Source organism: Capsella rubella, unplaced genomic scaffold (genome assembly GCF_000375325.1).
Source record: "Capsella rubella cultivar Monte Gargano unplaced genomic scaffold, Caprub1_0 scaffold_1, whole genome shotgun sequence".
NCBI classification, from domain to species: Eukaryota; Viridiplantae; Streptophyta; class Magnoliopsida; order Brassicales; family Brassicaceae; genus Capsella; species Capsella rubella.
In genome coordinates this window covers 10,969,111-10,996,781 of record NW_006238923.1, presented here as the reverse complement: position 1 = coordinate 10,996,781, position 27,671 = coordinate 10,969,111, and the positions used below count along the sequence as shown (strand labels likewise).

The following is a 27,671-nucleotide window of genomic DNA, read 5'->3' as shown; positions in this document are numbered from 1 at the left end:
ATTTTAGTCAAATAAAGTATTCAAGTGAAGCCAGACCGACGAAATTGACAAGTTTTTTTATTTTTATATGAAAGCAATTGACAAATTATTTAAGGTTGTTGAAAATTAATTCTATTTTCTAAAGTGATATGATAACCTCATGTTGAAAATGATATTCACCAAATAAACAATGAAATGGAGATAATAATAATATTTTCTTCCTGCGGTCCAATTAATATTAGCCATTTAAAAAACAGTATAATAAAAAATTTCACAAAATAAAAATTAAGACTACATTAACAAAAAAATGAAGTTAATGAGAGTACATCAAAATGGAAGACCACTGAAAAAAAAGAAAGTGTTGGAAACCGAAGGAGTAGCTGATTCAGCTTTCTCCACTAATTAACTCATTCCATTGTCGTTACCTTTTTTGTTTTCTTTCTTTTCCGACTGTTACCTGTAAAGAAGAGAGTTAATAAGGATCAATTGCAAAAATTAAAAAAAAAAAACTCAACCTTTATCTCTCTGCTTCATCTATCTGAGAAATTTCAACTTACCCTTTTTCCCCAAATCTCTCGATCTATCGGTTGGTGGTAGTACTGAAGAGACTGGACTTGAGCTACTTAGAAGGAAAACAAAGTTTGCGAGTGTATTTTTTTTTTTTTGGGGTTTTCTGAGCTTTGTTTTTCCAGCCATGGAAGCTATAAGAAAGCAAGCGGCGAAGCTCAGAGAGCAAGTCGCCAGGCAACAGCAAGTGGGGCTTTCAAAATTTATTTTTCTAGATTTCTCTGTTCTTAGATTTATGTCTCTGGTTACTGAGAAATTTTATTGTATGGGTTTCAATAAAGGTTGAATCTTTGAAGTGGTGATGGTTAATTTATAGCTTTGGGGCATATAGGATTGTCAAAGTATGAATTGGTTTTAGTTAGGTGAAAAGTATGGACTTTTGCTCGTTTTAGGCATAGATTACCTTATAATTTCAGACAAGATTTGTGTAGGTTTCTCTATTTGTATTAAAAAAAATTGGTTATTGTGCAGGCGGTTTTGAAGCATTTGGGGCATGTTAATGCGGATGCTGTTGTCGTTGATGAAGAAGAGCTTCATTGTCATCAGAAGCTTCAAGATCTGTATAGTTCTACTAAAGCTGCAAAGGTAAAGATAGATTAATTTTAGGTTTTTCTTAGGGTGTCTCGGATAATAATATACTCTTATTAGTGTTTTGGTTTATTAAGATTTCTTCTCTGTTCACAGCGTTTGCAAAGGAATATTGTTCGCGGACTCGAAGGTTTCATTGCGACAGGCACAAAAGTTGTAGAGATTGGTAAGTTCTTGTTTTCTACTTCATCTCATATATATATGCTTCGTGCGATCAGATTTGTGATGGTGTATGTCCATAGGGTTGAAGTTTGCTGAAGATTTTAAAAAATATGGAGATGAGAATCCTGATGCTAATACTCCTCTCTCAAGAGTTGCACATCACTTTGGGACCTCTTACAAGTCGGTGGAAGGCGAGAGGGAAACACTCCTTGGAGTCCTTAGTGAGCAGGTATGTTCTGGAAACATTTTCATTCCATTCTCTATTCTTTTACCCGGCAGAGTTGCTCTAGGGCTAGCAAAACTATAGTGCATTTTTAATAAAGCTTCAGAGTTATTTGGTTAGGTTTGTGAGCCAATTCGTACGATGATATATAGTGCGCCTTTGGAAGATGCTAGGCATTTGGTGAATCACTATGACAGGCTGAGACAAGAAGTTGAAGCTCAGGTATAAATCTTATTAAAGCTCTATTTGGTTTCTTTTGAGGCTACTTCTAATTCTTGTGGAATTAATTATTTGGGGACGAAAAACTTGCTTGTCTAACAGGCAACTGATGTACTGAGGAGAAGATCAAAATTGAAGGAATCTGATATTTCTGAAGAAGCCTACATAAAACTTAAGAATTCCGAAACGAGATTGGCTGAGCTCAAATCAAGTATGAAAACTCTTGGCAAAGAAGCAACTAAGGCCATGTTGGAAGTCGACGATCAGCAGCAGAATGTAACTTATCAGCGCCTCCGTGATCTGGTAATCTCCACTTAAACCATACCTCAGCTGATGATTATTTACTTGTTCCTTGATTGGATATGGATAAAATTACCAACGCAGGTTGAAGCCGAGAGAGCATATCATCGTAATGCTCTTGATATCCTCGACAAGCTACACTCTGAGGTCAGTAACATGCTTTATTTACATACTACAGATTATGACCTAGTTGACTACATAGTACATACAATCAGGCATATGAGCTGGTTGCTTCCTTATTCAGATGATTGCTGAGGAAGAAGCTATAGGATCATCACCAAAGTCACTGCCTTTACATTTAGAAGATGCTGCTTCTGCTCCCCCAGAAGAATTGGGTTCAAATACCTCAGGAGAGATCAAACCAAATACCTCGGGAGAGATCAAATCAAATCGTCGAGAAGAAATCAAGTCTAATCCCCAAGAAGTAACCAAAACCAATCCCAAGGACAAAATGAAGTCTAGTTCTCAAAAAGAAACCAAATCCAACCACCAGACAGAACTCAAGTCTAGTCCACAGGAAGAGATCAAGAAGTCCAATGGATCTGATGATCATCACAACCATCCACTTCTCAGTCAGAATGATTCTTACTTTCTTGCAAAAGTAAAGCCTTTCAACATACTTCAACTCTAATTTAAGTCGAATTTACAAATTCTGGGGAATAAGATTTATGTTTTCTTGTTTTGACAGGTTGTGCACCCATTTGATGCTCAAGCCCCAGGAGAACTCAGTCTCGCTGTCGATGATTATGTAATTGTGCGGCAGGTACATTTCCTCGCTACCCGTATATAACAATAGATACAAAATAGTGAAATGATGTTAACGAATTTGTTGTGTTTGATAAAACAAATTTAGGTGGCTGGAACAGGCTGGTCAGAAGGTGAATACAAGGGTAAAGCCGGATGGTTTCCGTCTGCGTACGTCGAGAAACAAGAGAAAGCTCCCGCGAGCAAGATCGTGGAAACAAACACCAAGTAGCAGTGATCTCTTTCTTTAACTTTATATATATACATCCGTAAAGTATGTGTAAGCTACGATTGTGTTTTTTTATACCTTAAGTCATACGTAAGTATGGTTGCGTGAGATATGCTTCCACGAGTAAATAGGATCTTGTGTAAGAAGATACGATTGTGTTTTTTCGTCCTTTTTCTCATGTATCATCTCAAGTCTTAACTATTGAGGCAATTTCTCCACGCAGTTAATGAGAATCCTGTTTTAACTCTCATAATGATGTCTTTTAAAAGCTTGTTTCAGAATCCTATTTTATCTTCTTTGTGAAGCTAATCAGCTTGAGAAACCGATTCGAGGTTGAATTGTGAAGACTCTGTTTTTTGTGATATTATGTACACGAAAGTTCACAACTTTACATTTTCGTTTCATTTGTTGTATTGGCCAAACCATAAAAAACCTAACTTTAACGTCTTGTTTTAGTAATCACAGTTTTGTGTCAAGGTAGAGTATTCTGACATGATCATGGGTTCTGTACAAACTCCATCACTTGTTATGTATAATAAGATGCTCAAGTCTCTTGCGGATAGTAAAAGCTTTACGAAAGTTTTGGCTTTGTTTGGTGAATTGCGAGGACAAGGCTTGTATCCTGATAGTTTCACCTTACCGGTTGTTCTGAAATCAATTGGACGTTTGAGGAAAGTTCCAGAAGGTGAGAAGGTTCATGGTTATGCTGTGAAAGCTGGGCTTGAGTTCGATTCTTATGTATCTAATTCACTCATGGGAATGTATGCTGCATTGGGTAAGATAGAGATCACTCATAAAGTGTTCGACGAAATGCCTCAACGAGATGTTGTTTCTTGGAATGGGTTGATTTCTAGTTATGTTGGGCATGGGAGGTTTGAGGATGCCATTGCTGTGTTTAAGCGGATGAGTCAGGAGAGCAATTTGAAGGCTGATGAGGGTACGATTGTGAGCACTCTTTCAGCTTGTTCGGTTTTGAAGAATTTGGAAATTGGTGAAAGGATTCATAAGTATGTTGTCACAGAGTTTGAAATGAGTGTTAAGATTGGGAATGCATTGGTTGATATGTTCTGCAAATGCGGTCGACTCGATAAGGCTAGAGCGGTTTTTGATTCGATGAGAGACAAGAATGTCAAGTGTTGGACTAGCATGGTTTCTGGGTATGTTAGTAATGGTAGGATTGATGAGGCTAGAGAGTTGTTTGAGAGAAGTCCTGTAAAGGATGTTGTTCTGTGGACAGCTATGATGAATGGCTATGTTCAGTTTAACCGGTTTGATGAGGCACTTGAATTGTTCAGGTGCATGCAGATTGAGGGAATTAGGCCTGATAATTTCGTGCTAGTTTCTCTCTTGACAGGTTGCGCGCAGACGGGAGCTTTAGAGCAAGGGAAGTGGATCCATGGGTACATACGTGAGAACAGAGTTACAGTAGATAAAGTAGTTGGTACTGCTCTTGTAGACATGTATGCAAAATGTGGATGCATTGAGACAGCTTTAGAGATTTTCTATGAAATGAAGGAGAGAGATACGACTTCGTGGACATCACTTATCTACGGTCTTGCCATGAACGGGATGTCAGGGAGAGCTTTGGACTTGTATTACGAAATGGAACATATAGGTGTTAGACTAGATGATATTACCTTTGTTGCGGTCTTAACAGCTTGTAATCATGGTGGATTTGTAGAGGAAGGACGTAGAATTTTCTATTCAATGCCCAAAGTACATAAGATCCAGCCTAAATCCGAGCACTGCAGCTGTCTTATTGACCTACTCTGCAGAGCTGGATCACTACACGAAGCAGAGGATTTAATAGATAAAATGCGAAGTGAAAACGACGAAACTCTAGTTCCCGTGTACTGCTCTTTGCTTAGCGCTGCTCGGAACTATGGGAATGTAAAAATAGCTGAACGGGTAGAGGAAAAGCTCGAGAAAGTGGAAGTAAGTGATTCCAGTGCTCATACTCTGCTTGCAAGTGTATACGCATCTGCTAATAGATGGGAAGATGTAACGAATGTGAGAAGGAAAATGAAAGATATGGGAATCAGAAAGTTTCCTGGTTGCAGCTCCGTTGAGATTGAAGGGGTTTCTCATGAATTTATTGTTGGAGATGATCCATCATCTCACCCAAACATGAATGAGATCAACTCAATGCTGCATCAAACGACAAATTTGATGGTGGGTTTGCAACATGAAGAAACTGAAATTTAAACTCTCTTGTACATTCTCTAACGAGTTCCCTTAAATCATTAACATTTGTTTCCCTGCTTTAGTCTAAGTAATCATCAATATATATAAGCTATTGAATCGATATCAGTTGAAGTCAGCTTGTGTAACTGAGTCAAGATTTTGATTGAGACTGAGGAAGAAGAAACATGGATTATTTTGAAAGAAGAATTCAGAGGCAGAGAGCAGTTTTTCTACAAAGGTGGCAACTATACAATTCAATTTCATGTTCAAATAAAAGTTTCTTTTTACCAAAAATCAGAACAGAAAAAAGGAAGGGGCTAAAAATGAATGGCTCGAATCTTGTAAAACTGGAGGGCACAAGTAAAAGGCAACACAAACAAAATGACTCTGTTCCATTACTGGAAGTTGATGGCCCTTCATTGGCATTTGCAGGTTTTCTTCGGGGAGCAAAACTGTAATTGAATAGACACAAGGCATCTGGATATTCCCCCAGAAACCAGATTTTGTTTACCATTTCTCGGGTTTTCGGCTGGTGGGGTTCATGCAATCAATCAGAGCTGGAATCATAAAATTCGCTGGGGCAAGGAGTCATGACTTCTGATTCAAGTAACTGGACAACCCGATGCATAGTGGGACGCTCTTCTGGACTCGAAGATACACACTGTGTTGCTATCGATAGAAGAGCATCCAGGCTCTCTATCTGCATTCCTTCACAGTTAGGATCAACAATCTCTCTTGGCCGTTTTTCGCTGATTAAGAACTTTAGCTGCATATATCATTGACCAAACGTTTTTTTACTCAAATTTGTCAGAATTAAAATATCAATATTGAAAAAGAATTTCATTTACATACCCAACCAACAACGTTAAGGCCTTTCTCAATGAAGGAAGCATCAGTTGGTCGTTTCCCACTCAAGACTTCAAGAACCAAAACCCCGAAACTGTATACATCTGTTTTCTCGGTTGCTCTACCGCTTTGCATATATTCTGTTAAGTGAAAGTCAAGTATGAAACTCTCAGCATTTCGAAGATCAAATATTTATGCAAGTGAAGAAACCCAAAAGACATTTACCTGGAGCTAAGTACCCAAATGTGCCTGCAACAATGGTTGTAATATGGGATTCTTCGTCTTCCAACAACTTGGCTAGACCAAAATCTGATACCCGTGCCTCAAGATTGCCATCAAGCAAAATGTTGCTCGACTTTATATCACGATGTATAATCCTAGGAGAACAATCGTGATGTAAATATGATAACCCTTTCGCAGCTCCTATGATGATATTTACACGTGAATCCCAATCCAATTGTTCGCCTCTCTCTACTAATTCAAGAATAAAACTTTTTCAGTGAATCATTCATAATATGGAAGAGAGACGTTAGGAGAAGATTGGTCATACCATGAAGTGCTTCATCAAGGCTACCGCCGGGTAAGTAATCATATAACAGTAGCTTTGATGTTGGCGAATTGCAATATCCACGTAGATTCACGAGGTATCTGTGTTTGATGCTACCAAGAATCTCAAGCTCCCGCTCAAAAAAACGATCAAACCCTTCATTTAATTTAAGAATTCTCTTCAATGCAAAAACATTGCCATCATCCATGGCCAGCTTATACACTGTTCCAAAGCCTCCACATCCGATAATGTGCTCTTCATTCAACATTTCCAGCTTCTTAATGATATCTTTGGAAGCGTAAGGCAAATCTCCATGGAACATCACAATAGACGCACCTAGATTGACAAAGTAATAATGAAGCTTTTGGAGATGGAGGGAAATTTGAAATTTTCCGAGATAATATCTACAAAAAATCAACACAGCTCACCTCCACCAACATCCTTTGCAAGGCTTTTAATCTCAACTTTACCAAGCTTTTTATATAAAAAGCATCCCCAAAAACACATCAGTGCCACTAGGAGAAGCGCACCAACGGTTGCTGATGCACTAATAAGCAGCTTACCAGAGTTTTTCTTTGGATTTTGACCTGTAATGTAGAAGACACCAAACATATATATATATATAAAAATTTATTGATAGAGCCACAAGAAAAGCAGTATATTGACCAGAATATTGCTAGGATACATAGCTGCTATACCTGATGGGGAATTTGAAGAAGGGTTTCGTCTATCATCTTGGCACACAACATCAATTTGCTTTCCACACAAGTTACGGTTTCCAATGAAGCTGTAGGAGTAATGTATCAGTTTTAAAAATCTTTTAAAATTTCAGCTGCACTGATACAGGCTAGTAGAATGAAAGATCTTTCAGCTGCACTGATGCTGTGGTAAAAAGAAGTATCCCAAAATATAACTAAAGGCTTGAAAGATCAGCAGTAGAAATGAAGTTTAGAGGCTTTATTTTTCTAACCCTGAAAGGAGCAAAGGGATTTTATTGTCTTACGAGTTCTTAGAAAACCCAGGGAGCACCCCGTCCGAAGGTATTTGACCCACCAGGAAGTTGTTTGAGACATTGCTTCATAAAACAAATGAAAGAGAAAAATTTACAAAACTGGAATATGATCAATTACAGCGGAATTTAGAGATTAAGGTGCTCACAAGTTAACAAGCTTTTTCAACTGCCCAAGTGAAGCAGGGATAGCTCCACTGAGAGTGTTGCTTGACATGTCCCTTGAAGATATAATAAAAAAGATCCAGAGTTAGTTTTAGTACGGAGAAGAAAACAACAACTATTTGAACTAAGTGAAACCGAACTAAAATTTATTGAGCTTTTCAAATTACAGTAGTTTTATAGGCTCACCATATGTTACCATGATCCTAGATGGTGACAGAAGTAAATGAAAAAAAATACTAATAGATATTCCGGAGACCAAAAGACCGACACTTTTGCAAATATATGAAAGAGGGAAAAATAACCCATACAGCTTTTGAAGGCCGGGCAGGTCTCCTATTTCAGCGGGGATTGGTCCAGTGAAGTAGTTACTCTGCAAGTAACTGCAAAAAACAGTTGGGACAGCTTAGATGGAATCAACTGGAATTTGTCTCTCAGAAACTAAGTGGAATCAGCATAAATATCCTGGAAAAGCACTTACATTTCCTCCAATGCCGTGCAATTTTTCAGTGCTGTAGGTATTGATCCATATAAAGCATTGTTGTGAAGCATTCTGCAACGACATACAGGTGATTAGCATCAGAGCAAGAATATTCTGAATTAATAAATTGAATGAGGTTAGAGAGTACATACAAAAGCCTTAAATGGTCCAGCTTTCCAATCTCAGGAGGTAAAGGTCCCATTATTTTGTGATAAGTAAGATTCCTGTGAGAAAAAAAAAAGAAACATTAAGGAACAAAAATACAGAAGATAAAACGCTTAAACCCCAACAAGATTCAAGACTTACAAGGATATAACTCTTTTCGTCTTCACATCACAAGTCACTCCATTCCATTTACATGGATCTGGATCTTCTGGTCTCCACTGATGGATGAAACTATCTGATCTAGTAACTACATTTCTGAAGCTCAGAAGCGCCTCGCCTGAATAATGTAATAAGCAAAAAGGATTATAGCTCTATCATAAGGTCCAAGACGCTATGAATGGTCATAGTGAGCAATTCATATGGCAGTACCGTCAGGACTAATGGCTTGATTTTCGTTTGATAGTGCACAAAGTAATGAGATCAAAAGAAGCCATGAGCAGCAGCTTTTCATCTCACAGATGCCCATCATGGCACTGTCCAAGCATAATATAACTACTACCAATCATTTGAGAGAAGAGCCTTTTCCTTGCAGATAGTCAGCTATTTGATGATCTCATGTATCTATGTCCAAGTAAAGAAACTAGACTCCTGAAAAACAAAGGAAATAGTATATTATCAGATTACTAAGGAGTCCTGAGGACTGAGGAGTGAGGAGTTCCAAGTACACTTAGCACATAGCATAAGATACGCGATTGTACATAATCCTAACAGTAGCCCAAAACCAAACAACTGATTTCTCAATAAACACATCAACCTATGCATGCTCTCACTACATTTTGAGTACCCAGAACAGTGGAATTGTCCCATAAGCATCACACCCACTTCCCCAATTCCTAAACTAAGAAAATGACACTGAAAATTCAAGCCAAAAAAATCCCAAAATTCATCATTAACAAAAAAGCTCAAAGCTTCAATAAGATTCAAACAGTCAAAAACAATCAAAAACTCAAAATCAGAAAGAAAGAACGATTCAGCAATAGACCCAAAACCCCCACTCTTTCCCCCACACACAATATCAAAAGGTCAAAACTTTAAAGCAAAAGAATCAGTACCAAAACTAGGTGAACCAAAAAAATGGATCCGGGAAGAGAAGGAAGAGGAGGAATTGAGAGACAGAGGAAGAAGACGACTAATTGAGCTGTAAAGCAAAAAAAACTTATATAACTAAAAATGAAAAACCCAAAAAAATAAAAATAACAAATAACACAAAAAAGGAATCGACTTTTTTTTGTGTGTGTGTGATTTATGGTAAGAGTGAAGAGAGAGAAAGCTAGAGAGAGTGTTTATAATTTAATTTCGCAAGTAAGAGAAGAGAGAAGATGCTCTTCTTCTCCAAAGCATACGACCAATGAGAAGAAACGAAGTGGGTCTCGCACGTGTCGATCTCGACCTCCCGCACGTGCTAACCGACGCTTTCTTTACGAATAGACAAACCCAATTATTATGCCAGCTACACCTTAGCTTGCCTATCTCTCTATATTTGGGCCCGTTTTAAAGCCCGTTATACTGATTGACGAGCTATTTGGTATAAGCCCACCAGTTTATGTTTTAACAAACCGGATTAAACCGGTAGAGATTAGAAAGCCATTGTTGGTGGTTGTGGTCGCATTTTGTGTTTTATCGATGGCTACGGCGGCGACTCTTTCCCTGAAACCGCCGGCAAGCTTCTTCTACGGCGGGAATCGACACGACGGAAGTAGGAGAATCATCGTCGCACAAGTTTCTCGAGGCGAAAGGTTTCATGAGAGTGTCGTTCGTCTCTCTGCTTCGACTGTGCTGTTCCTCGGTTTAAGCAGCCTTCGCGTCTGTTCTCCGGCCTCCGCTCGATTGCTACCTCCGCCGATTGTGGCTACAGAGAATCAAATCAGTACAGAAACTGTAGCTGGTTCGTGAAATTGAACATTTTCGTTAACTCTTTGGGTTTCGATAGATTCGAATTTTGTTTTTTAATGGAATGATTTTTGCAGGTGAAGAGAATCACGAAGTTGAAGAGGCAAAGTTAGAAGCAGACTTCGAAGCTTACAAAGCTAAAGTGTATTCTCTGACTGTGCCGTTAAAACTCGTTGCCTTGCGTGGTTCAGTGCCACCATCATGGATCAAGGTTTAGTTTAACTTCTCTGTGTTCCATTTCTATTGTGAATCTTAGCTTATAGCTAAAATGGATGATTTTGGATTCTCTGGATTAAAATTTAGGATTTCATGAGCTCACAAGGGAAGAGAGTGAGGTTAAAGACTCGGTTTCGAGGAAACCTTGAAGAGATTTTCTTTGATCTATCGAAGCCTAGTAAAAAGGGAAAGAAGGGGTCTGATTCAACTGCAGCAGCTGATATGATCAGCATTGGTGATTCTTGGCTTAGTTATGCAATTAAGGAAAAGCTGATTGAGCCAATGAAAGGGATAGAAGATCAAGACTGGTATAAGGGCTTGAGTGATAAATGGAAGGTGAGAATTTAAATCAGTAGTTTAGCAATATGAATATCAGTAATTTTGCAAGAAATTTCTACATTGATCAAATAGATTGAGTTTGTTAGGTAGGTCTGGATAATATATATGGTGATACATAACACTAACTTGAGAGATGCTAGAGGCATAGTCTTACATGTGTTTCAACTTTCTTACTCTGTAAACTTGGAGATCTTCTTAGGGGTCAATTCATGACTTAGAAAGTCTCAGATTTATCTCCGCAGGAACTATGCGGGAGAAAAAGCTCCTGATGGTGAAACGTGGGCTGTGCCATATCGCTGGGGCACCATGGTAATAGCCTACAAAAAGAGCAAATTTCAGAACTATAAATTGGCTCCGATAGAGGTTTGTATACTTTATTGTCGTTTTTTTTTCTCATCAAAGTTAAAATGCTGTCCTGATTTTGTAGCTGTGTGCCTATTTATATGTAGTGAATATCACTGAGCCTTTTTCTGGATTTAGGACTGGGCTGATCTGTGGAGACCCGAGCTTCAAGGGAGGATCGCAATGGTAAATTCTCCTAGAGAGGTAGTTGGTGCTGTTCTCAAGTACATGGGAGCATCGTACAACACCACAGACCTGGATTCACAAGTTGCTGGGGGTAGAATCGCCGTGGAGAAAAATCTAGCATCACTTATGAAACAGGTTTTGTCTTCTTCCTATCTCCCCATACCCTAACCTAAACAGAACAAATGAGTTAAGGTTGACATGTTTCATGCAACGTCTATACTTCATGAGAACAAACGACAATGGTGGCTGATCTTGTTTCCCCTTTTGCTTATAGATTAGACTGTTTGACAGTAACAACTATTTAAAAGCCTTCAATGTTGGAGATGTCTGGGTCACTGTTGGGTGGAGCAGTGATGTTATCCCTGTCGCAAAACGTATGTCTAATGTTACAGTGATTGTTCCCAAGTCTGGTGCCACCTTATGGGCTGATCTATGGGTAAGTGATCGTCTTAAACCTCCTTAAATCCAGAATAACGACACTCCTCTGGAAGTTTGAATGCTTCTTGTTCTAACTACCATATGTTTATATCTAGACACTAACCCGTGAAGCATCGTTGTTTTTCAAAGGCAATCCCGGCTGTATCCAAATCTGGTAAAGAAGCAGAACAGATAGGTGGACGAGTCCGAGGCCCGTCTCCATTAATCCATCAGTGGATAGAATTCTGTTTGCAACCCGCAAGATCATTACCCTTCACACGGGAAGTGATTCCTGGTGCCTCTCCTTCAGCACTTGAGCGATTGCTGGTTAAAGAACCCGAAAAAACAAAGAAAGACGGAACAAAACTGGACACAAATCTTGTTTCGGGAGTTCCTCTTCCAGAGATCTTGTCGAAGTGCGAGTTCTTGGAACCTTTGCCAGAGGCTATGCTATTGGAATACCAGCTTCTGATCGATACTGTAAGAAAGCAGAGCAAAGGACCTGGCCTTGTGGAGAAAATACATGACATTGTTTCCATTTGGGTTCGAGCTTTTAGAACGAAACTTCAGTTTGAGATGAAGTAATTAAAACATTTGAGAGACCTCATAAAAATTGGGAATATAATCATTTGTATGATTTACATAGAGCAAATTTACATGGAAAACAAGAAAACAAGGTGCAGGTTTAAGATGATTTAATCTCCGTCTCTCCTTATAACAAAGTATCAAGTCATGAAGAGCCGAGGCGTAAACGTAATTAGTCGTGCATTACTACAATTACAACCATCAATGTCAAAGTTGGAAAATAGGATTACCAAGCAAAAGAGAAATGAACAACAAGCTACACAAATCTCCTAACGCAATAACCTAAGTACCTAATAATATTCAAAATATTGGACAATTTATTGGGAAGTCTGTTTTTATTTAAAAATGATTTAGAGAAAGTTAAGTGTTCTTGAAATGTCGGAAAAACTTGAAATTATTCCTTGGGACTGAAAGCAAAAATATATTTTTGGGACTAGAGTTATAATAATACAAAAAAAAAAAAAGGATTAAACTCATAAACTGTATAAAACTTGGATCAATATTAGGTGGCCGCATTAATAGTCCTATCAGCAGCCAAACTGTGAACTAGAGGGATTAGGAGCCGAAGCGTTTCACATTCCTCTAGTTTTCGTATTTAACAAGCGGAGGTGTGATCCTGCGTTTTCTCGAACGTTACTTATTAGTGGTTGTGTCGAACTTTATCAAAAGATAGTGTAATCTGCTTTTCTATTTTTCTACTTTATTAATTTGTTGTTTGATTTCCTTAATAAAAAAGTTTTGTTGTACGCCGCTCGGGTTCAAGGATTAATCTTATATCTTCATGTTCTGCTGGTAGTTATGTTGGGAAGAGTCCTCATCATCAAGATCAATGGAAAAGCATTATGAAAAGAAGATAGCATGGACGATTAAGAATTTCTCCTCTTTGCAATCTGAGATAGTTTATTCTGATAATTTCGTAGTTGGTGACTCCAAATGGTAAGTTAACTTGTTCTCCAATATTTTCGTTCGTTTTAGGTTTATCAATCTTTATTGGTTTTGGTTTTGTGCATGCAGGCGTCTTCGAGCCTATCCCAAGGGAAGTGGTGAATATAAAAATAAAAGTTTGTCTCTGTTTCTTTCTGTTGCTGATTCTGAATCTTTGCCATATGGTTGGAAAAGACACTCAAAATATCGCCTAACTGTTGTTAATCAAACGTCGGAGAAACTCTCCAAACAGATAGGTGAACTTTCTACATTCGCTAGATTGTTTTTCTAACGCTTACAATTTGATGGAAAGTTCATATTTTATGTACTAGTTATCATAGACTCATGGGACTTATATGTTCCTGCGTGATTCTAGTTATGTGTTGTGCAATGCTTGTTTTGACTAATGTAGTTACTATGTCTTGTGACATTACAGTAGGAAATGCCTGGTTTGATCAGGAGGGTTCCGACTGGGGTTTCAGAGCAATAATTCACCTTACCGAACTTGCTGATGTAAATGGTGGGTTTGTGGTGAATGGAGAAGTAAAGATTGTAGCCGAGGTTGGTGTTCTTGAAGTTGTTGGCAAATCAGATGTGTTAGTGGAAACTCCACTAGTAAATGAAAGCATCAATGTGAATGGGTTTCAAATTCTTCCTTCACAGGTAATGAAAGTACTTAGTTACTATATAATTTACTTTCGTGTACAACAGTACAAGCTGCATATATGTTTTGTGGATAAGTTTTTATGTCATGAAAAGTTGATACCTGATCAAGGTTTTACTATATTTGTACAGGTAGAATCTGTGAACAGTCTGTTTGAAGAGCACCCAGACATTGCTTCAACGTTCCGTCCGGAAAACACACATCTGAGAACAACATACATGCATAGCCTACTAAGTTTGACTGAGATTCTCTGCCAGTCACCTGAGAAACTGTCCAATGATGATCTGGCCAATGCATACTCTACACTAACTTGTGGTACAAAAGCAGGGTTTAAGCTTGATTGGTTGGAGAAGAAACTGAAAGAGGTTGGCGAGAGTCGGGTGCAAGAAATTGAGGAAGAGCTAAAGGACATGAAACAAAAGTGCGCAGACATGGAGGCTCTGCTGGAGTTCTTAAAATGATCTTGTTTGATGACTTCAAGAACTCTTGTAGGAAGTTGAGAGTTTGGATTTAATTGGTGTTTTCGTCTCTTTGTTTTTGTCTAACTTAAGAAGAGAGTCCTCTTAATCTTTGAGAAGTTCAAGAGACTTGTTTCTTTTATTGCATGATGGAAAAGAAAACTTTAAAAAATGTCTTAGCTAGTCTCTCAATTAAGTATTCATCTTGTAACAACGTTATGGATTCTCCACCTATAACCACATCTTCTTCAAACACTTCCAAAACAAGAGAGGTATTTGTATCATGGATTTTGGAAGTTGACTCTCTTTCATTGTTATATATCTGTCAAATATTAACGCTGTTATGTTCTTCTTGCAACTTTTTCTTTGGACTCAAAGCAAAATAAGTTTTTTTTACTAGGGACTAGTCTATAAAAAAATATTATAAACTTTATTTGATCAACATATATATATATGGTTGTGTACCCATCAAGGTTCTAGGATTTAACCTAATTTTCATCAAGATCAATGGAAAAGCAATATGAGAAGAAGATAACATGGACGATTAAGAATTTCTCCTCTTTGCAATCTGAGAAAGTTGATTCTGATATTTTCGTAGTTGGTGACTCCAAATGGTAAGAGAACTTGTTCTCCAAATGTTTTCCTTCACGTTAGGTTTATTTTGTTTTGGTTTGTGCATGCAGGCGTCTTAAGGCATATCCCAAGGGATGTGGTGGAGATAAAAATAAAAGTTTGTCTCTGTTTCTTTCTGTTGCTGATTCTGTATCTTTGCCATATGGTTGGAAAAGACACACAAAATATCGCCTAACTGTTGTTAATCAAACTTCGGAGGAACTCTCCCAACAGAGAGGTGAATCTTTCTACATTTGCTGAATTGTTTTTCTAAAAGGCTTACGAAAGTTCAAATTATATGTTCTACTTGTCATATAAACTCATTTCATGTTCCTGCATGATTCTAGTTATGTGTTGTGCAAATGCTTGTGTTTTGACTGATGTAGTTGCTATGTCTCGTGACATTACAGAAGGAAGACAACGCTGGTTTGATAACGAGACTATAAGCTGGTTTGATAACGAGACTATAAGCTGGGGTTTCTCACAAATGCTTCCCCTTACCAAACTTGTTGACAAAAATAATGGGTTTCTGGTGAATGGAGAAGTAAAGATTGTTGCTGAGGTTGGTGTTCTTGAAGTTGTTGGCAAATCAGATGTGTTAGAGGAAACTTCATTAGTAAATGGGCTTCAACTTCTCACAGGTAAGTTGCATCTATGGTTTGTGGTGTATGTTTTCAAGTCTCTAGAGAAAGTTTCACTTTATTCGTTTTCATGTAATATTGTCCTTTGCTTTACTGGTTTTGCTTCTTTTTTCTTTCTTGCAGGCGTTTTGTGGTCCTTCCCAAGGGATATGGGGATAGTATTAATGAGTGTTTGTCTCTGTTTCTTGAAGTTCCTGATGCTGAATCTTTGCCTAATGGATGGAAAAGGCACACACAGTTTCGCTTAACTGTTGTAAACCAAACTTGGGAGATACTCTCCCAACAAAAAGGTGATTCTTTCTACATTTGCTACATTATTTTTCTAAAGACTGACAGAATAAGTTCTTGGTTTATGGTTCTACTTGTCAGTGTTGTTGTGAGATTCTATTTATGTGTTGTTCGATTCTTGTCTTTAACTAAAGTAGTATGTTTCGTGATTTTACAGAAGGGCAAGAATGGTTTGATCAGAAGAGGCCCACCCTTGGTTTCTCAGCAATGCTTCCGCTTGCCAAACTTATTAACATAAATGATGGGTTTCTTGTGAATGAAGAAGTCAAGGTTGTTGCTGAGGTTGGTGTTCTTCAAGTTATTGGCAGATCAGATGTGTTAGAGGAAACTTTATTAGTTAACGAAAGCATTGATGTCAATGGGTTTCAAGTTCTTCCTTCACAGGTACTTTTAAATACATATAGTAAGAGTTGCTAACTATAGTTCAGTTTCTTGTATCTTATATATATAGAAGCTGCTATATGATATGTTTCACTTGTAGGTAGAATCTGTGAACAATCTCTTTAAAAAGAACCCAGACATTGCATCCACATTTGATCTGGAGAACCCACTTCTGAGGACAACATACTTGAATAGCCTACTAAGCTTGACTGAGATTCTGTGCCAAACCCCTGAGAAACTCTCCAATAATGATCTGGCCAATGCATATTCTTCACTAATTTGTGTTACAAAAGCAGGGTTTAAGTTGGATTGGCTGGAGAAGAAACTGAAAGAGGTTGGTAAGTCTCGGCTGCAAGAAATTGAGGAAGAGTTTAATGAGTTGAAGCAAAAGTGTGCAAACATGGAGGCTCTGCTGGAGTTCATAATGACTTAAATTGTTCTAGCCTTTACTTTGTAGGCAGCTAAGAGTGGATCTAATTGGTGTTTTGGTTTTTTTTTGAGTTATTAACACTTAGACCCACTTTTGGTGTAAACTTGTCACATAGACATACTTTAAATTCATGGTGTACTTTTGAGCTTTATTTTCTAGCTTTTTGATTTTTTTTGACGATTTTGCCCTTATTTAAGATAGTGAGAGAAAAAACAAAATGTTGAAATGTTGATAAGTTTAAAACCGTTGGATTGTAACTAAATAAAACGATCATGTGGCTGTAATAAATCGTTCAAAATAAAAAAGTGTAGCTAGATTTTAGTTTTATTAGCTTTGATAAAGACCGTTGGATTTCAAAGAGAGAATTTAGATCCTATTGCTTATGTTGAGCGCGGAAACCAAAGTAATTGAAAGAGATTATAGAAGTTTGGTTAGTGAAACAAATATAACAAAAGAAAAATTTAAGTAAAAATTAATGTATATTTTTTTGACACAACCGATTATAATTTTTTTTTCTACATTTTAACATCCACTTTGATATATTTTAAGTGTATATTTCCATTAATTAATATTCTTCCGGTTTTAAGCATATTAGAGTATCCATTTGGTATTGTTCATTTGGACAACGTATTTTGTGATTTTTGTGTCCATCAATTTTTTTATGAATCGATTTTCATATCCACATAAACCATACAATAGAACAAGTGTTTTAAGAACATATATTCATTCTTGTAACTGTTACTTTTATATGGACAAGTTATTGTGGATATGACATTTCTGGTGTCAACTTAGGGTTTTATGAATGCATCAATTTTAATGATAATTTGGATGTAGTGAAGAAAAACAAATTAGTGTACACACTTGTTATATCTCTGCTTTATTATTTCTAAACCCTAAACCCAACTACTAAATCCTAAATCTAAACTCAAAACCCTAAAACCTAAACCATAAAAACTAAACCCTAAAACCTATAACAAAAACAACCCCCTCTTGCTTTAAATACTAAACTCTAAACATAAATAATGAATCTCAAACTTTAACCTTATCCAATTATATTTAACACTAAACCAACCCATAAATCATAAACTACATCCTAACCCCTAAACCATAAACCTTAATTCAAAAACATGAAGTTCCATACCCTTATAGACTCAAAAGCTTCATAAGGACACGGAGTTGCAACCTAAATCCTATACCCTAAACTCTAAACCATAAACTTTATTTTTAAGCACTAATCCCTAAATCCTATATTTTAAATCCTAAATCCTAAAATCTGACCTTAAATTTAAATCTAAAACGAAAACCATAAATCATATGACACATCCTAACCTCCAAACATTTTAATGAACATCCGAGCATATCCATACTTTTATAACCACATGGATATATATGGTCAAGGTGTCCTTGAACTCAAGTCCAAATTGAATGTTTACTATGGATGGCTAATCATGGATTCAATATTTTGGTTTCCATCAGTCATCATCATGACATTGGCCGTTACTATATCACTCGTATCTGAAAAATATCCATGTGTATTTTTTTTAACTTTTTAATCTGAATTTTATATGATACGAATATTTACTCCAAGCAAAGACAATATAGTTGAGAGATTATACTTTTCCTCTCCTTTTGTTTCATATACACAATAACACAAAAAATGTTCCATAAGCCAAAAGAAACAAGTAAAAAGCAAATCCATCAAAACTTGTACCATATCGTTTTTAAAAATATCAATCTCTTTCAAAATCGATAAAGAAAATAAGGAAAAATCCCAAGCAAATAGGAAAGAAAAAAATAGCTACGAGGAAGGCGACTCTACGGAGGGAGAGCTCTCGAGATTTAGATCGGAGAGAAGAAAGAGAGTGGGGAGAAAAGGAATAAGAAGAAGAAGGGAGTTTAAAGGCTGCATCAAAAACAGAAACGGGAGATTAGGAAAACTAGAGGGAGGAAAGGAGGAGAGAGAGAGATTGGTTGCCAAAAAAAAATAAAAAATAAAAAGAATAAAGAGAGATTTAAGAAAAAGGGAAAAAAGAAAGGGATGGTGTAGTAATTTCATTAGGCAAAAGTATACTAGTAGCAAGAAGTAGGTGTAAGAGAGAATAGTTTGTGAAAAAGTAGGTGTGAGTGCTAATATCCCTTTTTTTTTTTTGTCAAAGTTTGGAACTTGATGTCATTGAGGTTTTTTATGTTTGTTTTATTGCAATTTGGTTTCTTCATGGAAAAGAAATTAGAAAATGTATTAAGATGTGAAGATGACCAGAGAGACAGTGATGCTCATTCAGAGTATGTTAGTAATTATTTTTAATGATATTAAATCCGTTAGTTTCTTACATAAGAATAATGTGGATTTGGAACCTTTAAGAGAGAAAAACTAAAATTCTCCTAACAGCTACGATGATTTAATAAGAAGATATTTGCTTCATCAAGCGTCCTCTTCATCTAACAAAACAACTTCATTCTCTGTCTTAGCTCTCTTTCTTGATCTGCTTTTACATGTCTCTCCCTTTGCTGGGTCTTCGACAAGCTGCTCAGAGACTGCATCGTGTCTTTTTACTTCCTCAAGAATCCTGTCTCCATACTTTTCTGTTTTCAGTTTTCCTATAATTTTCTCCAACTGCAAATCAAACCAATAAAGCTTTAAAGGCAAGCTATCAGACATAAGATAAAACGAATAAAACGCGAACTCGCCTCTTGTAATGAATCTGGTTTTTGGGAACTTATCGAGCCAATCTGCTGGGTTGAGAGGACCGTGTGAGGGAGTATGTTTCCATCAGCTGCGGATATCTCCTTCCGTAGCTCGTCAAGCTTAAGTTCTAACCCGGAAAATGAAATACTTCTTTTCGATTTCTTGATTTGTTTGCTTGAGGATTCCATTTTAATCGTCTTTCTTCCTGTTCCACACAATATGGATAGGTTTTTTGTTATGAAAAGTCCAACTTCTAGAAAGTACCCCTAGCTAGCCACACAATTTCAAAAGGAAATGAGATGTGTTGAAACTACACAATATATACTCACTAAAACTACATGATGCTTCTAATATTTTCTCCTTCTATTGATTCAACTACCTGAGTGGCGAACACTTAAACGAGAAAACAGGCATTTGCAAATCCGGAAGCCTATCGTGTTCATTTGCGCGTGAAAAGAAGGCAATTCCTTACTCCTTACCTTGCAACAGTTGGTTGGCCAACGGTCCCATTGTTACATAAGCATTTGTCGAGTACGGCGTGTGCTGGAATTCTTCTTTCTGTACAAAAACCAAAAAAACTCTTCAAGGCATTGCTAATAGGAATCAAATTAGGTATTACAATCTGACAGAGAACAATAAACATAGACAATGATCTTACCAACACCGAGTCAACGATCAGTTTTATCACAAGATGTTCTATCTCGTCTCTCTTTAACTCAGCACCTAAGTTTACCACAGAGGTTAAAAACAACAATAACACCAAAAACTTAGTGCAGTTCAAACTAATAAATGAAAAAAATGTGACTAACTTAGATCTTTGTGCTTATTTCTGAGTTTGTCACCCAGCTGTAACATTGTGACTCTTTGATCCTTAGCTTGCATTTCTTGCACCATAGAAACCACGAGCTTAGCTAGGTCTGTAAGGAATTCATGATACCAAAAAACATTATGACATTATCGACCGACATACGGCCCATAGCTGTTGAAAAATTGCAAATGAAAGTAGGGGCATACCCGATACATCAACTTCCTCGACCTCACTTGACAAGGCACAGTTGTCACACATTCCTTACCAAATGTAGAATAAGGATCAGAAAATCTAGAATTAGTGGACCTAGTAGAAAATATATCAGTAGTAGACAACTGTAAAAAAGAATACCATTGCAATCTTGTGATGGCTCCCCAAAATGACGGAAAAAAGCACTTCTACGACATTTGGTTTTAGACTGCAACAAGGAATCTCAGAGATTATGGCAGCGTACAGTTTAGAATATTTCAAGACCATAATCTTTAAGGCTAGATAACATAAAAGAGTGAAAAAAAAGAAAGCAATTTGGTCACTCTAACGCAGGCTGAGATAAGTACACAACTCTCTTGAAAGTTGGTGCTTTAAACCAATACAAAGTGATTGCCACAGTTTGCTCCGATATTTAGTATTATATGTAATAAAGATGATACACTCTTCAGGGAAGAGGTAATAAAACAGCGTACCTGACAATATCTAACTATATCATAGAGATTCCGTAGACCAGAATACTCGTAGAAGACCATGGAACTCTGTTGGGGGGAAAAAAAGCATCAATGAAATTTCAGAAATATATAGATATATACAGCACATATAAACAGGGTAGAGTAAATTTGGAGCTCACCTGCCTGGGAACATCAGCGGAGCGAAAAAAGAGGATGCACTCAGATGGGAGGCCATCACGACCGGCACGGCCACTCTCCTACATTATGATGCTTAGGTGATAAGAGAAAACATTATAACTATGTCGAGTTTTAGTGGACAAAAGACTGGAACCTGATAGTAAGTCTCCATCGATTTGCTCAAACTGTGGTGGATGACAAACCTGACTACAACAAATCCCCATGTATCAGTTGGAGAAGATAGTAAGAATGGTGATATCTAAAATGCAAGGGTTTTTAGAAATAGAATGAATTTAAGAATCAGCAGGTAATAACTTGCAAGAGGAAGAAATCTGCACTATAGAAAACTGGAACAAAAGTTAGCACTACTAACCATCAGGCTTGTTGATTCCCATGCCAAAGGCAACCTGCAAAACAACAAATAGTAACGAGAGTTGATTAATGTAGATCACTCTACCAGTAAATTATAGAATGATAACGGAAAATATACGTACTGTTCCAACAATGACCTGCAACTTGTTCTTGCTCCATCTGTGAACATGACACAACAAAATAGTCAGGCAATGCTGCAAATTGCACATCAATAACTTGATCATCAAGAGCACAGTCGAAATGCATCAGAGCTGGACTTTGAATCTCAGGTTCAAGGTAAGCACCAGGCACCACACATATTAAGAAATATAAGCTTACCGCATATGAACTTTTTCGCGCATATTTACATCCATGTCTGCGTGGTAATAATCAGCAGAAATCCCTCTCTCTCGTAAATCACCTGCAATCTATCACCATAGCGTGGAAGAAAAAATATATGTAAGCTTTTCTTCCCGATCCAAGGTTCAACAAGAACAATTTTTATGATCAGAAATTCAGAATTCAGAAATGAAAAGTGCAAAAGAAGAATAGAATGGTAAGTTCAGTACATATGGTGATGTGTAAATTTTGTTACAAACCTGTTCACACTCCTTCCGTGAGAAGCAATAGACAATTCCAGATTCATTATTAGAGTATGATTCCCGTATGAAATCTGCAATTTCATCAACCACCACTTTACCAACTGCCGATTTTTCTCGCACCTGCACGATAATTGACTGCTCATGTCCACACCAACAAACTATTTACAGCATGAGAAATATATGTTATTGAAATTCATTACTATGAGTACCGAGTAAAAGAGATTTGGTCTGTTAACACTGCTAACAAATTTGACGCATTTAGGAATATGCAGCATTTCTATCAGATCATTTTGGATCTTCTGTGTAGCAGTTGCCTGCAATAGAGACATAAAGATGGTTACTGGTCATTTTCTGATGAGCACAGGAGCAAGCTCCCTACTGTTGACTGATTTAAGATACAGCAGGATATCCCCTATATACCCAAAATTGGACGAATAAATCATGGACTAGATGAAACAAAAACATACAGTTAAAGCCACCATAGGAACTTTGGGAAACTGGGTTTTTAGAATGCTTAAATTCTTGTAATCAGGGCGAAAATCATGGCCCCACTGACTACAACAATGAGCCTCCTGCAAAGGAACCAAAGATAGTAAATTGAACATTCAGAATGTAGTCTTTTTTAACAGTGCGGTATATCCACATAACTGAAAGCCAGAAAGAGAGAAGATAGTGGCATGGCAAATTTTCTGAATAAGAAACTATAACCAGGAGATACTTACATCAATTGATATAAGAGAGAGGCGACCAGCATTGTGACACTTTTCAAGCTTCGACATGAACCTTTTGCTCTTTGATACCTTTTCCGGTGTTACATAAAGTATCTTGAGGTCATCTTCACCCTTTTCAAGTGCCTTGTACACAAATTTCTCATTTTCCTTGCCAGAAGTAGAGGTCAGCATGTAGGCTGAAATTCCTAGAGCAGCCAACCCCATAACCTGAATAATCGTAAACAATAATTGGCCTTAACACACATAACCAAAGAACATCTAAAGATCTAGAGTTAAGTGAATATTTATGAAAATTTAGCTCTTTCCTGCGGTGGACCTACAAAACATTTTTCCTAAGTTCAGTACTAACCTGATCCTGAATCAGTGAAAGTAAAGGACTGACAACAAGAGTTGTACCACCACGAAGTATAGCGGGGAGTTGATAGCAAAGACTCTTCCCGCCACCTGCTGCCATGATCACCAGAACATCTCTTCCCGACATTATAGCGTTAATAATCTGTCACGTCATCCAAGGGAACAACACACTGAACATCATAATAAAATACAAAAAACGTGGACACAAGAATTGACATATGAAGCAGATCGCATTTCCGATCAGAAAAAGAAGAAAGTCACTTACTTCCTTCTGGTTGGCCCTATATGTGGATATACCAAAGGTGTTAAACCTAACATCGTCAGCACGAGAATCCCACTCAAATGCCTCAGACCAATTCTCTACAGCACTAGATCCACCAGATGATGCAACAGGGCTTCCTGATGCTGCTAATGCTTTTAACAATGTCTTTAACTCAGACTTCCTCTCGTATAATTTATCTTGATGCTCAATCAAAGCACTTATTTGACCTGCAAAGCAATTTCAATCAACAAATTCAACACAAATTCAGAGCTAAAAGTTTCACTTAAATCATTCCTTATCCTAACACCATCAAGCATCAGAGACAAATAATCCAAGTTCTTTAAGGCTATGAAGTCGGAAATTAACCTGAACCCTCTATATATATTATATAAAGCAGACAAAAATGGAGAATTTGAATGCTTTTTCTAGGTTATGTGTATATACCAGAAGCAACTTGAGAAACGGAAAGACAAACAAAAACAAAAACAGGAACGAGTGAAAAGGAAGAAAGGTTAACCTTGAACATCCTTTAACTCAACGTCTAAATTCTGGAGCTCCTCTTGAATCGCTTCACTCTCCATTGAATCAGTGGCAGGATCAACGCCGGTGTGTTTTACCCTTCCGTCGTCGGCGTCGCTACCGTAACTCGCAACGACGGCTCGTTAGCAAAGTGGTGAAGAGCAGAACATACTGGGCCATAAACGGGCTAATATCATCAAAATGGGCTTTTTAATATGATGCTCGGCGTTGGCTTAATATATCACAAGTTTTTAGTTTGGTTACCAAAGGAAAAATATATAACTTTTTTGATCATATGAATAAAATTAATTTTATCAGCTTTTTTTATCAAGCCTCTTATAATGTATCGTTTAATATATGATTCATTTCCCATGGATTCACGTATGTATAAATGAATATATTGATCTCTAAACCACTATATCTATATGACTGTTAGTATAATACTATATTATTTTCCTTCAACATATTCTACTCTGGTTTTAAGCTGTAAATATAGAGTATGTATACTTGATATAAATGAACTGATGACCTAATAAATTATACGATGTTTCCGACCATATGAATAAAAAGATTGATAAACAATTAAAGTGGAATAAAAGGTACGATTGGTTTGGTTTGGCATGATATTGCAAGTTGGAGACCGCAACTATTTATGTCTTAAAAAAGCTACATATATAGCAACGAGTACGCTTGAAAGGGAAGACAAAAAAAAAAAAAAAAAAAAAAAAACAAAAAAAAAAGAGTACGTACGCGTGAATATAAAGGTATTAATTGGGGTATGTATTGTATTTGTATACTAAATACATTGTTTTCTAGAATAGGGAAGAAGATGAGTGAGTGAGGTCAAAGTGATCAGCTGGAGCCAGGAGTGGAAGGGGATCATGGATTCGTTCGATATGTCCAAACAAGACCTACCAAAACTTTCGGTTAAAGCGTGACGAGACACTTTAACTTATACCTACATTTAAAAATTGTATTCTTGGTATATGGTTTACAATAAACAATTAGAAACCATGGAAAAATTGTACTTGGTTATTTTATCACTTGGCCTTCATATATGCCTTCATCCATGCATGTATATGGAATCCGAACCTCCTCGTCCTGGAGTCTTGCTTGCTGCCATGCCATATGAGGATTGGTAAAGTATCTGTATGCCTTATCAACTTATGTTTTCTAACATATGTATACTCTTTTTTTATGCACTTCAATTTATGTTTTTACTTTTAGCTAAAGTTTATAGCTACAGTAACATACTGATGATAATACGTTTGCATTCAAATTTTAAGTCGCGACGTTAATTATTTCTACAACTAATACATGCACGATTTAGCATTTAGATTAATTGAACAACATTGCTTTTAAGCTATTGAAAACAAATTATTTTACTTATAACATATAGTTTTCTCATTTTAATAAGTTATATATAGTAGGTCTTATATAATTAAAAACATTGTCGGGACCGAACAAAATCTGCGACCCATACCGGATCCCACTAGTCAATCCCCTAGCTACCTTCTCGATTAAATTAATAGCTCGATCGCCACACGACAAAACTAGCTTTTTGCTCTTTACGTCATCGCTTCTGTCATCATTCCTTTTAATCAATCATATCGAAACATCCAGTTGAAACTCGAAACTACTAACAACGAAGCTTTTGCTCACAGATTCTCATTTCAAGATTTTGACCAAACACGTGATTGCATATTTTAATGTATAGTATATTCAGTCAAAGGCAAGTTTCCCAAGAACAAGATATATATACTCTATCTATATCACCTCCAATATTAATATATGGTTATGAAACAAGGCATGGAGAGCGAATAAAATGGGTCATACATATATAGTAAAAACAATCGTTTAGCTACCAACATTAAAGCTCAAGTCACGAAAATTCAAGTGTAGTACATATGTATGTATACACTGTTAGAGGTATTAATATGTGTAAGTCAGTAGTTTATGAGTTGACTAGTTCAACAAAAATAGAACAAAGTTCCTTAATTACCCTGACTTTTGAAATTTTGATTTTTACAACTTATAGATGAATTAAGAGGAGAAGAATAACACGCTAGTTATATAATTCTATGTCATCCTAATTAAGACTCTAAATATTGTAGATTTTGGTTAATTCAATTTATTGATATTCGGGTTAATTTTTGTTTAGTATTTGACAAAAACCTTATTTGGACTGAGACTCTTAACTAAACTACGACTACACCAGTCAGCCAAAGATTTTCTTCGTTTTCACGATTCGATATATATGGACGTCAGATCACACTATACATGGCGCACATGCACGAAGGTATATATCCTATCTCTCCTCCACACACTCCCTTTGAATACAAACACGAGTACATGACTTACACTGCGCAATACGTAACAATTGGTTTTAGTATGCTATATATATCATCAATACGTAACATTTATTCGTAATTATATATATGACGGTTTGTTAAAAATTATTGATACAAAAACATAAAACTTTGATGATTTATCAAGATGCATGGTTACTGACATGCTTTTTGTTTGTTCTTGATACATGGTTAATTGGTTATATCCACGTTAAAAAATTTAGCTATTGCAACAACTATCGACTTGTATATAATTCCAACATCAAAACTCGATTGAAAGCATAAAAGAACATATAAACGTATCTTAAGTATATACTCAAATTCCCAAATACTTTTTTTTTTGTAAGATCAAATTCCCAAATACTTTATGAAATAAATATACTCGAATACTTTAGACACGGTTTTAGACCTTTCCATTATAGTCAACACGTACATAGTACGTAGACCTTGTTTCATTTTTATATTTTTTGGTTTTATGTACGTAGACTTTGAGTTCTATTAAAGATATGATATATGCATAAGTCAAATGTAAATCCAACCATTTATAAAGTCATATGTAGGGGATCCATATCAATTATATATATATTTCACGTCATCTTTGGAAAACTAATAAACAAGACTGATTAATTATTATGTACATGTAATAGTATTTTTTTGGATTCATTTTTGATTTAAAAGTTTTGTCTTATAGAGAAAGAAAAGAAAAAAATATCTACCTAAAAAATACAAAAAGAAAATCAAATTATTATTATTTTCTGAAAAAAAAAAAATTAGTTAAGAGCAAAGAAGAGAAGAGACGGCGACAGAGAAGCATTTCAATTGAGAGCCACTAGATTGGATGATGATCATAAATGAGAAGAGACGACGACACTCTTTTGTCTTTGTCACTGACACCAAACTTTATTTAATCAATACTGTAGTATACTCACATTTTTTTAATTTATTCAACTATATAATAATCTTTCTTTTTTTTAATAAATACGTGCTGTCCCATGGATATATGGAGCAGCTTTCTACATTTAATGCTTACAAACTTCACCAGAAAAATAAAATAATTGAGACGACACATCCCTAATACATTACATGTATTTGCTGTCTTGCATATACGCTTTGTAGATTCGTAGTCCACACAAATACATAAATAACTTATACTATACCTATATCATTTTTTCTGCATGTCAAACCCTATAGTACTGATCGACTTACATAATACATATGGGTTGATCAGAATCAGCCAAATTATTACAATGATTTTCATTTATAATTTATCAAAATACAAGTGGTCAAAAAGATTTGGGCAGCTTGAACATTCTAATGTCAATGGGAGGACCGCAAAACAAACCTAATTACGCGTTACATATTTATGAAATTATCATTCTGTTGATTATATAAT

At 36.4% G+C, this 27,671-nt stretch overlaps 7 protein-coding genes across 8 annotated transcripts; 5 read left to right on the top strand and 2 right to left on the bottom strand.

Moving 5' to 3' along the window:
* Positions 1-336: 336 nt before the first annotated feature.
* LOC17900258 (SH3 domain-containing protein 1) lies at positions 337-3,261 on the top strand. Its single transcript, XM_006307250.2, has 10 exons — positions 337-733; positions 1,018-1,131; positions 1,231-1,300; positions 1,377-1,525; positions 1,640-1,741; positions 1,841-2,041; positions 2,123-2,185; positions 2,283-2,639; positions 2,727-2,801; positions 2,892-3,261. The coding sequence occupies exons 1-10, from the start codon at positions 674-676 to the stop codon at positions 3,012-3,014; spliced, it is 1,314 nt and encodes a 437-aa protein (XP_006307312.2). The 5' UTR covers positions 337-673; the 3' UTR covers positions 3,015-3,261.
* A 182-nt stretch (positions 3,262-3,443) lies between these two features.
* LOC17900009 (pentatricopeptide repeat-containing protein At1g31430) lies at positions 3,444-5,504 on the top strand. Its single transcript, XM_006304869.2, has one exon. The coding sequence runs from the start codon at positions 3,504-3,506 to the stop codon at positions 5,214-5,216; it is 1,713 nt and encodes a 570-aa protein (XP_006304931.1). The 5' UTR covers positions 3,444-3,503; the 3' UTR covers positions 5,217-5,504.
* LOC17899191 (LRR receptor-like serine/threonine-protein kinase FEI 1) lies at positions 5,373-9,501 on the bottom strand. Of its 2 annotated transcripts, none has more exons than XM_023789218.1 (14): positions 9,458-9,501; positions 8,775-8,993; positions 8,547-8,682; positions 8,393-8,464; positions 8,241-8,312; positions 8,071-8,142; positions 7,747-7,818; positions 7,592-7,663; positions 7,287-7,375; positions 7,017-7,175; positions 6,592-6,924; positions 6,267-6,515; positions 6,048-6,181; positions 5,373-5,961 (listed from the first exon to the last, which is right to left on the bottom strand). In XM_023789218.1, the coding sequence occupies exons 2-14, from the start codon at positions 8,872-8,874 to the stop codon at positions 5,743-5,745; spliced, it is 1,779 nt and encodes a 592-aa protein (XP_023644986.1). In that variant the 5' UTR covers positions 8,875-8,993; positions 9,458-9,501; the 3' UTR covers positions 5,373-5,742. The 2 variants fall into 2 exon arrangements, with proteins under 2 accessions (XP_023644986.1, XP_023644987.1); XM_023789219.1 differs by having other exon boundaries at positions 6,267-6,512.
* A 493-nt stretch (positions 9,502-9,994) lies between these two features.
* LOC17900277 lies at positions 9,995-12,440 on the top strand. Its single transcript, XM_006307082.2, has 7 exons — positions 9,995-10,290; positions 10,373-10,506; positions 10,599-10,847; positions 11,079-11,213; positions 11,331-11,513; positions 11,653-11,814; positions 11,946-12,440. Exons 1-7 carry the CDS (start codon positions 10,029-10,031, stop codon positions 12,378-12,380), a joined length of 1,560 nt encoding a protein of 519 aa, XP_006307144.2. The 5' UTR covers positions 9,995-10,028; the 3' UTR covers positions 12,381-12,440.
* A 760-nt stretch (positions 12,441-13,200) lies between these two features.
* LOC17897120 (MATH domain and coiled-coil domain-containing protein At1g31390) lies at positions 13,201-14,442 on the top strand. The gene is made up of 4 exons (XM_006306360.2): positions 13,201-13,316; positions 13,395-13,561; positions 13,741-13,967; positions 14,100-14,442. Exons 1-4 carry the CDS (start codon positions 13,210-13,212, stop codon positions 14,427-14,429), a joined length of 831 nt encoding a protein of 276 aa, XP_006306422.1. The 5' UTR covers positions 13,201-13,209; the 3' UTR covers positions 14,430-14,442.
* Positions 14,443-14,933: 491 nt separating this feature from the next.
* LOC17897128 (MATH domain and coiled-coil domain-containing protein At1g31390) lies at positions 14,934-16,781 on the top strand. Its single transcript, XM_006306172.1, has 4 exons — positions 14,934-15,040; positions 15,803-15,969; positions 16,125-16,351; positions 16,449-16,781. The coding sequence occupies exons 1-4, from the start codon at positions 14,934-14,936 to the stop codon at positions 16,779-16,781; spliced, it is 834 nt and encodes a 277-aa protein (XP_006306234.1).
* A 2,265-nt stretch (positions 16,782-19,046) lies between these two features.
* On the bottom strand, positions 19,047-24,104 carry LOC17896734 (mediator of RNA polymerase II transcription subunit 34). Its single transcript, XM_023789480.1, has 20 exons — positions 23,929-24,104; positions 23,415-23,638; positions 23,145-23,291; positions 22,787-23,002; positions 22,532-22,636; positions 22,274-22,378; positions 22,062-22,184; positions 21,802-21,890; positions 21,606-21,642; positions 21,485-21,518; positions 21,266-21,318; positions 21,114-21,191; positions 20,956-21,021; positions 20,624-20,690; positions 20,479-20,532; positions 20,274-20,381; positions 20,123-20,187; positions 19,944-20,022; positions 19,467-19,669; positions 19,047-19,392 (listed from the first exon to the last, which is right to left on the bottom strand). The coding sequence occupies exons 1-20, from the start codon at positions 23,990-23,992 to the stop codon at positions 19,201-19,203; spliced, it is 2,109 nt and encodes a 702-aa protein (XP_023645248.1). The 5' UTR covers positions 23,993-24,104; the 3' UTR covers positions 19,047-19,200.
* Positions 24,105-27,671: the final 3,567 nt, after the last annotated feature.

Excerpts from the sequence above, each read along its gene's own strand:
- LOC17900258 (XM_006307250.2), top strand. The coding sequence starts at position 674 with ATGGAAGCTATAAGAAAGCAAGCGGCGAAGCTCAGAGAGCAAGTCGCC. Across the intron at positions 2,042-2,122 it reads ATCAGCGCCTCCGTGATCTG|GTTGAAGCCGAGAGAGCATA; the intron begins GTAATCTCCACT and ends TTACCAACGCAG. Across the intron at positions 2,640-2,726 it reads ATTCTTACTTTCTTGCAAAA|GTTGTGCACCCATTTGATGC; the intron begins GTAAAGCCTTTC and ends TTGTTTTGACAG.
- LOC17900009 (XM_006304869.2), top strand. The coding sequence starts at position 3,504 with ATGATCATGGGTTCTGTACAAACTCCATCACTTGTTATGTATAATAAG.
- LOC17899191 (XM_023789218.1), bottom strand. The coding sequence starts at position 8,874 with ATGATGGGCATCTGTGAGATGAAAAGCTGCTGCTCATGGCTTCTTTTG. Across the intron at positions 8,683-8,774 it reads TCAAGCCATTAGTCCTGACG|GCGAGGCGCTTCTGAGCTTC; the intron begins GTACTGCCATAT and ends TACATTATTCAG. Across the intron at positions 6,182-6,266 it reads ATTTGGGTACTTAGCTCCAG|AATATATGCAAAGCGGTAGA; the intron begins GTAAATGTCTTT and ends TTCACTTAACAG.
- LOC17900277 (XM_006307082.2), top strand. The coding sequence starts at position 10,029 with ATGGCTACGGCGGCGACTCTTTCCCTGAAACCGCCGGCAAGCTTCTTC. Across the intron at positions 10,507-10,598 it reads TGCCACCATCATGGATCAAG|GATTTCATGAGCTCACAAGG; the intron begins GTTTAGTTTAAC and ends ATTAAAATTTAG. Across the intron at positions 10,848-11,078 it reads GCTTGAGTGATAAATGGAAG|ATTTATCTCCGCAGGAACTA; the intron begins GTGAGAATTTAA and ends AGAAAGTCTCAG.
- LOC17897120 (XM_006306360.2), top strand. The coding sequence starts at position 13,210 with ATGGAAAAGCATTATGAAAAGAAGATAGCATGGACGATTAAGAATTTC. Across the intron at positions 13,317-13,394 it reads GTAGTTGGTGACTCCAAATG|GCGTCTTCGAGCCTATCCCA; the intron begins GTAAGTTAACTT and ends TTGTGCATGCAG. Across the intron at positions 13,562-13,740 it reads GAAACTCTCCAAACAGATAG|TAGGAAATGCCTGGTTTGAT; the intron begins GTGAACTTTCTA and ends GTGACATTACAG.
- LOC17897128 (XM_006306172.1), top strand. The coding sequence starts at position 14,934 with ATGGAAAAGCAATATGAGAAGAAGATAACATGGACGATTAAGAATTTC. Across the intron at positions 15,970-16,124 it reads GATACTCTCCCAACAAAAAG|AAGGGCAAGAATGGTTTGAT; the intron begins GTGATTCTTTCT and ends GTGATTTTACAG. Across the intron at positions 16,352-16,448 it reads TTCAAGTTCTTCCTTCACAG|GTAGAATCTGTGAACAATCT; the intron begins GTACTTTTAAAT and ends TTTCACTTGTAG.
- LOC17896734 (XM_023789480.1), bottom strand. The coding sequence starts at position 23,992 with ATGGAGAGTGAAGCGATTCAAGAGGAGCTCCAGAATTTAGACGTTGAG. Across the intron at positions 23,639-23,928 it reads TGAGTTAAAGGATGTTCAAG|GTCAAATAAGTGCTTTGATT; the intron begins GTTAACCTTTCT and ends ATTGCTTTGCAG. Across the intron at positions 20,691-20,955 it reads ATATAGTTAGATATTGTCAG|TCTAAAACCAAATGTCGTAG; the intron begins GTACGCTGTTTT and ends TCCTTGTTGCAG.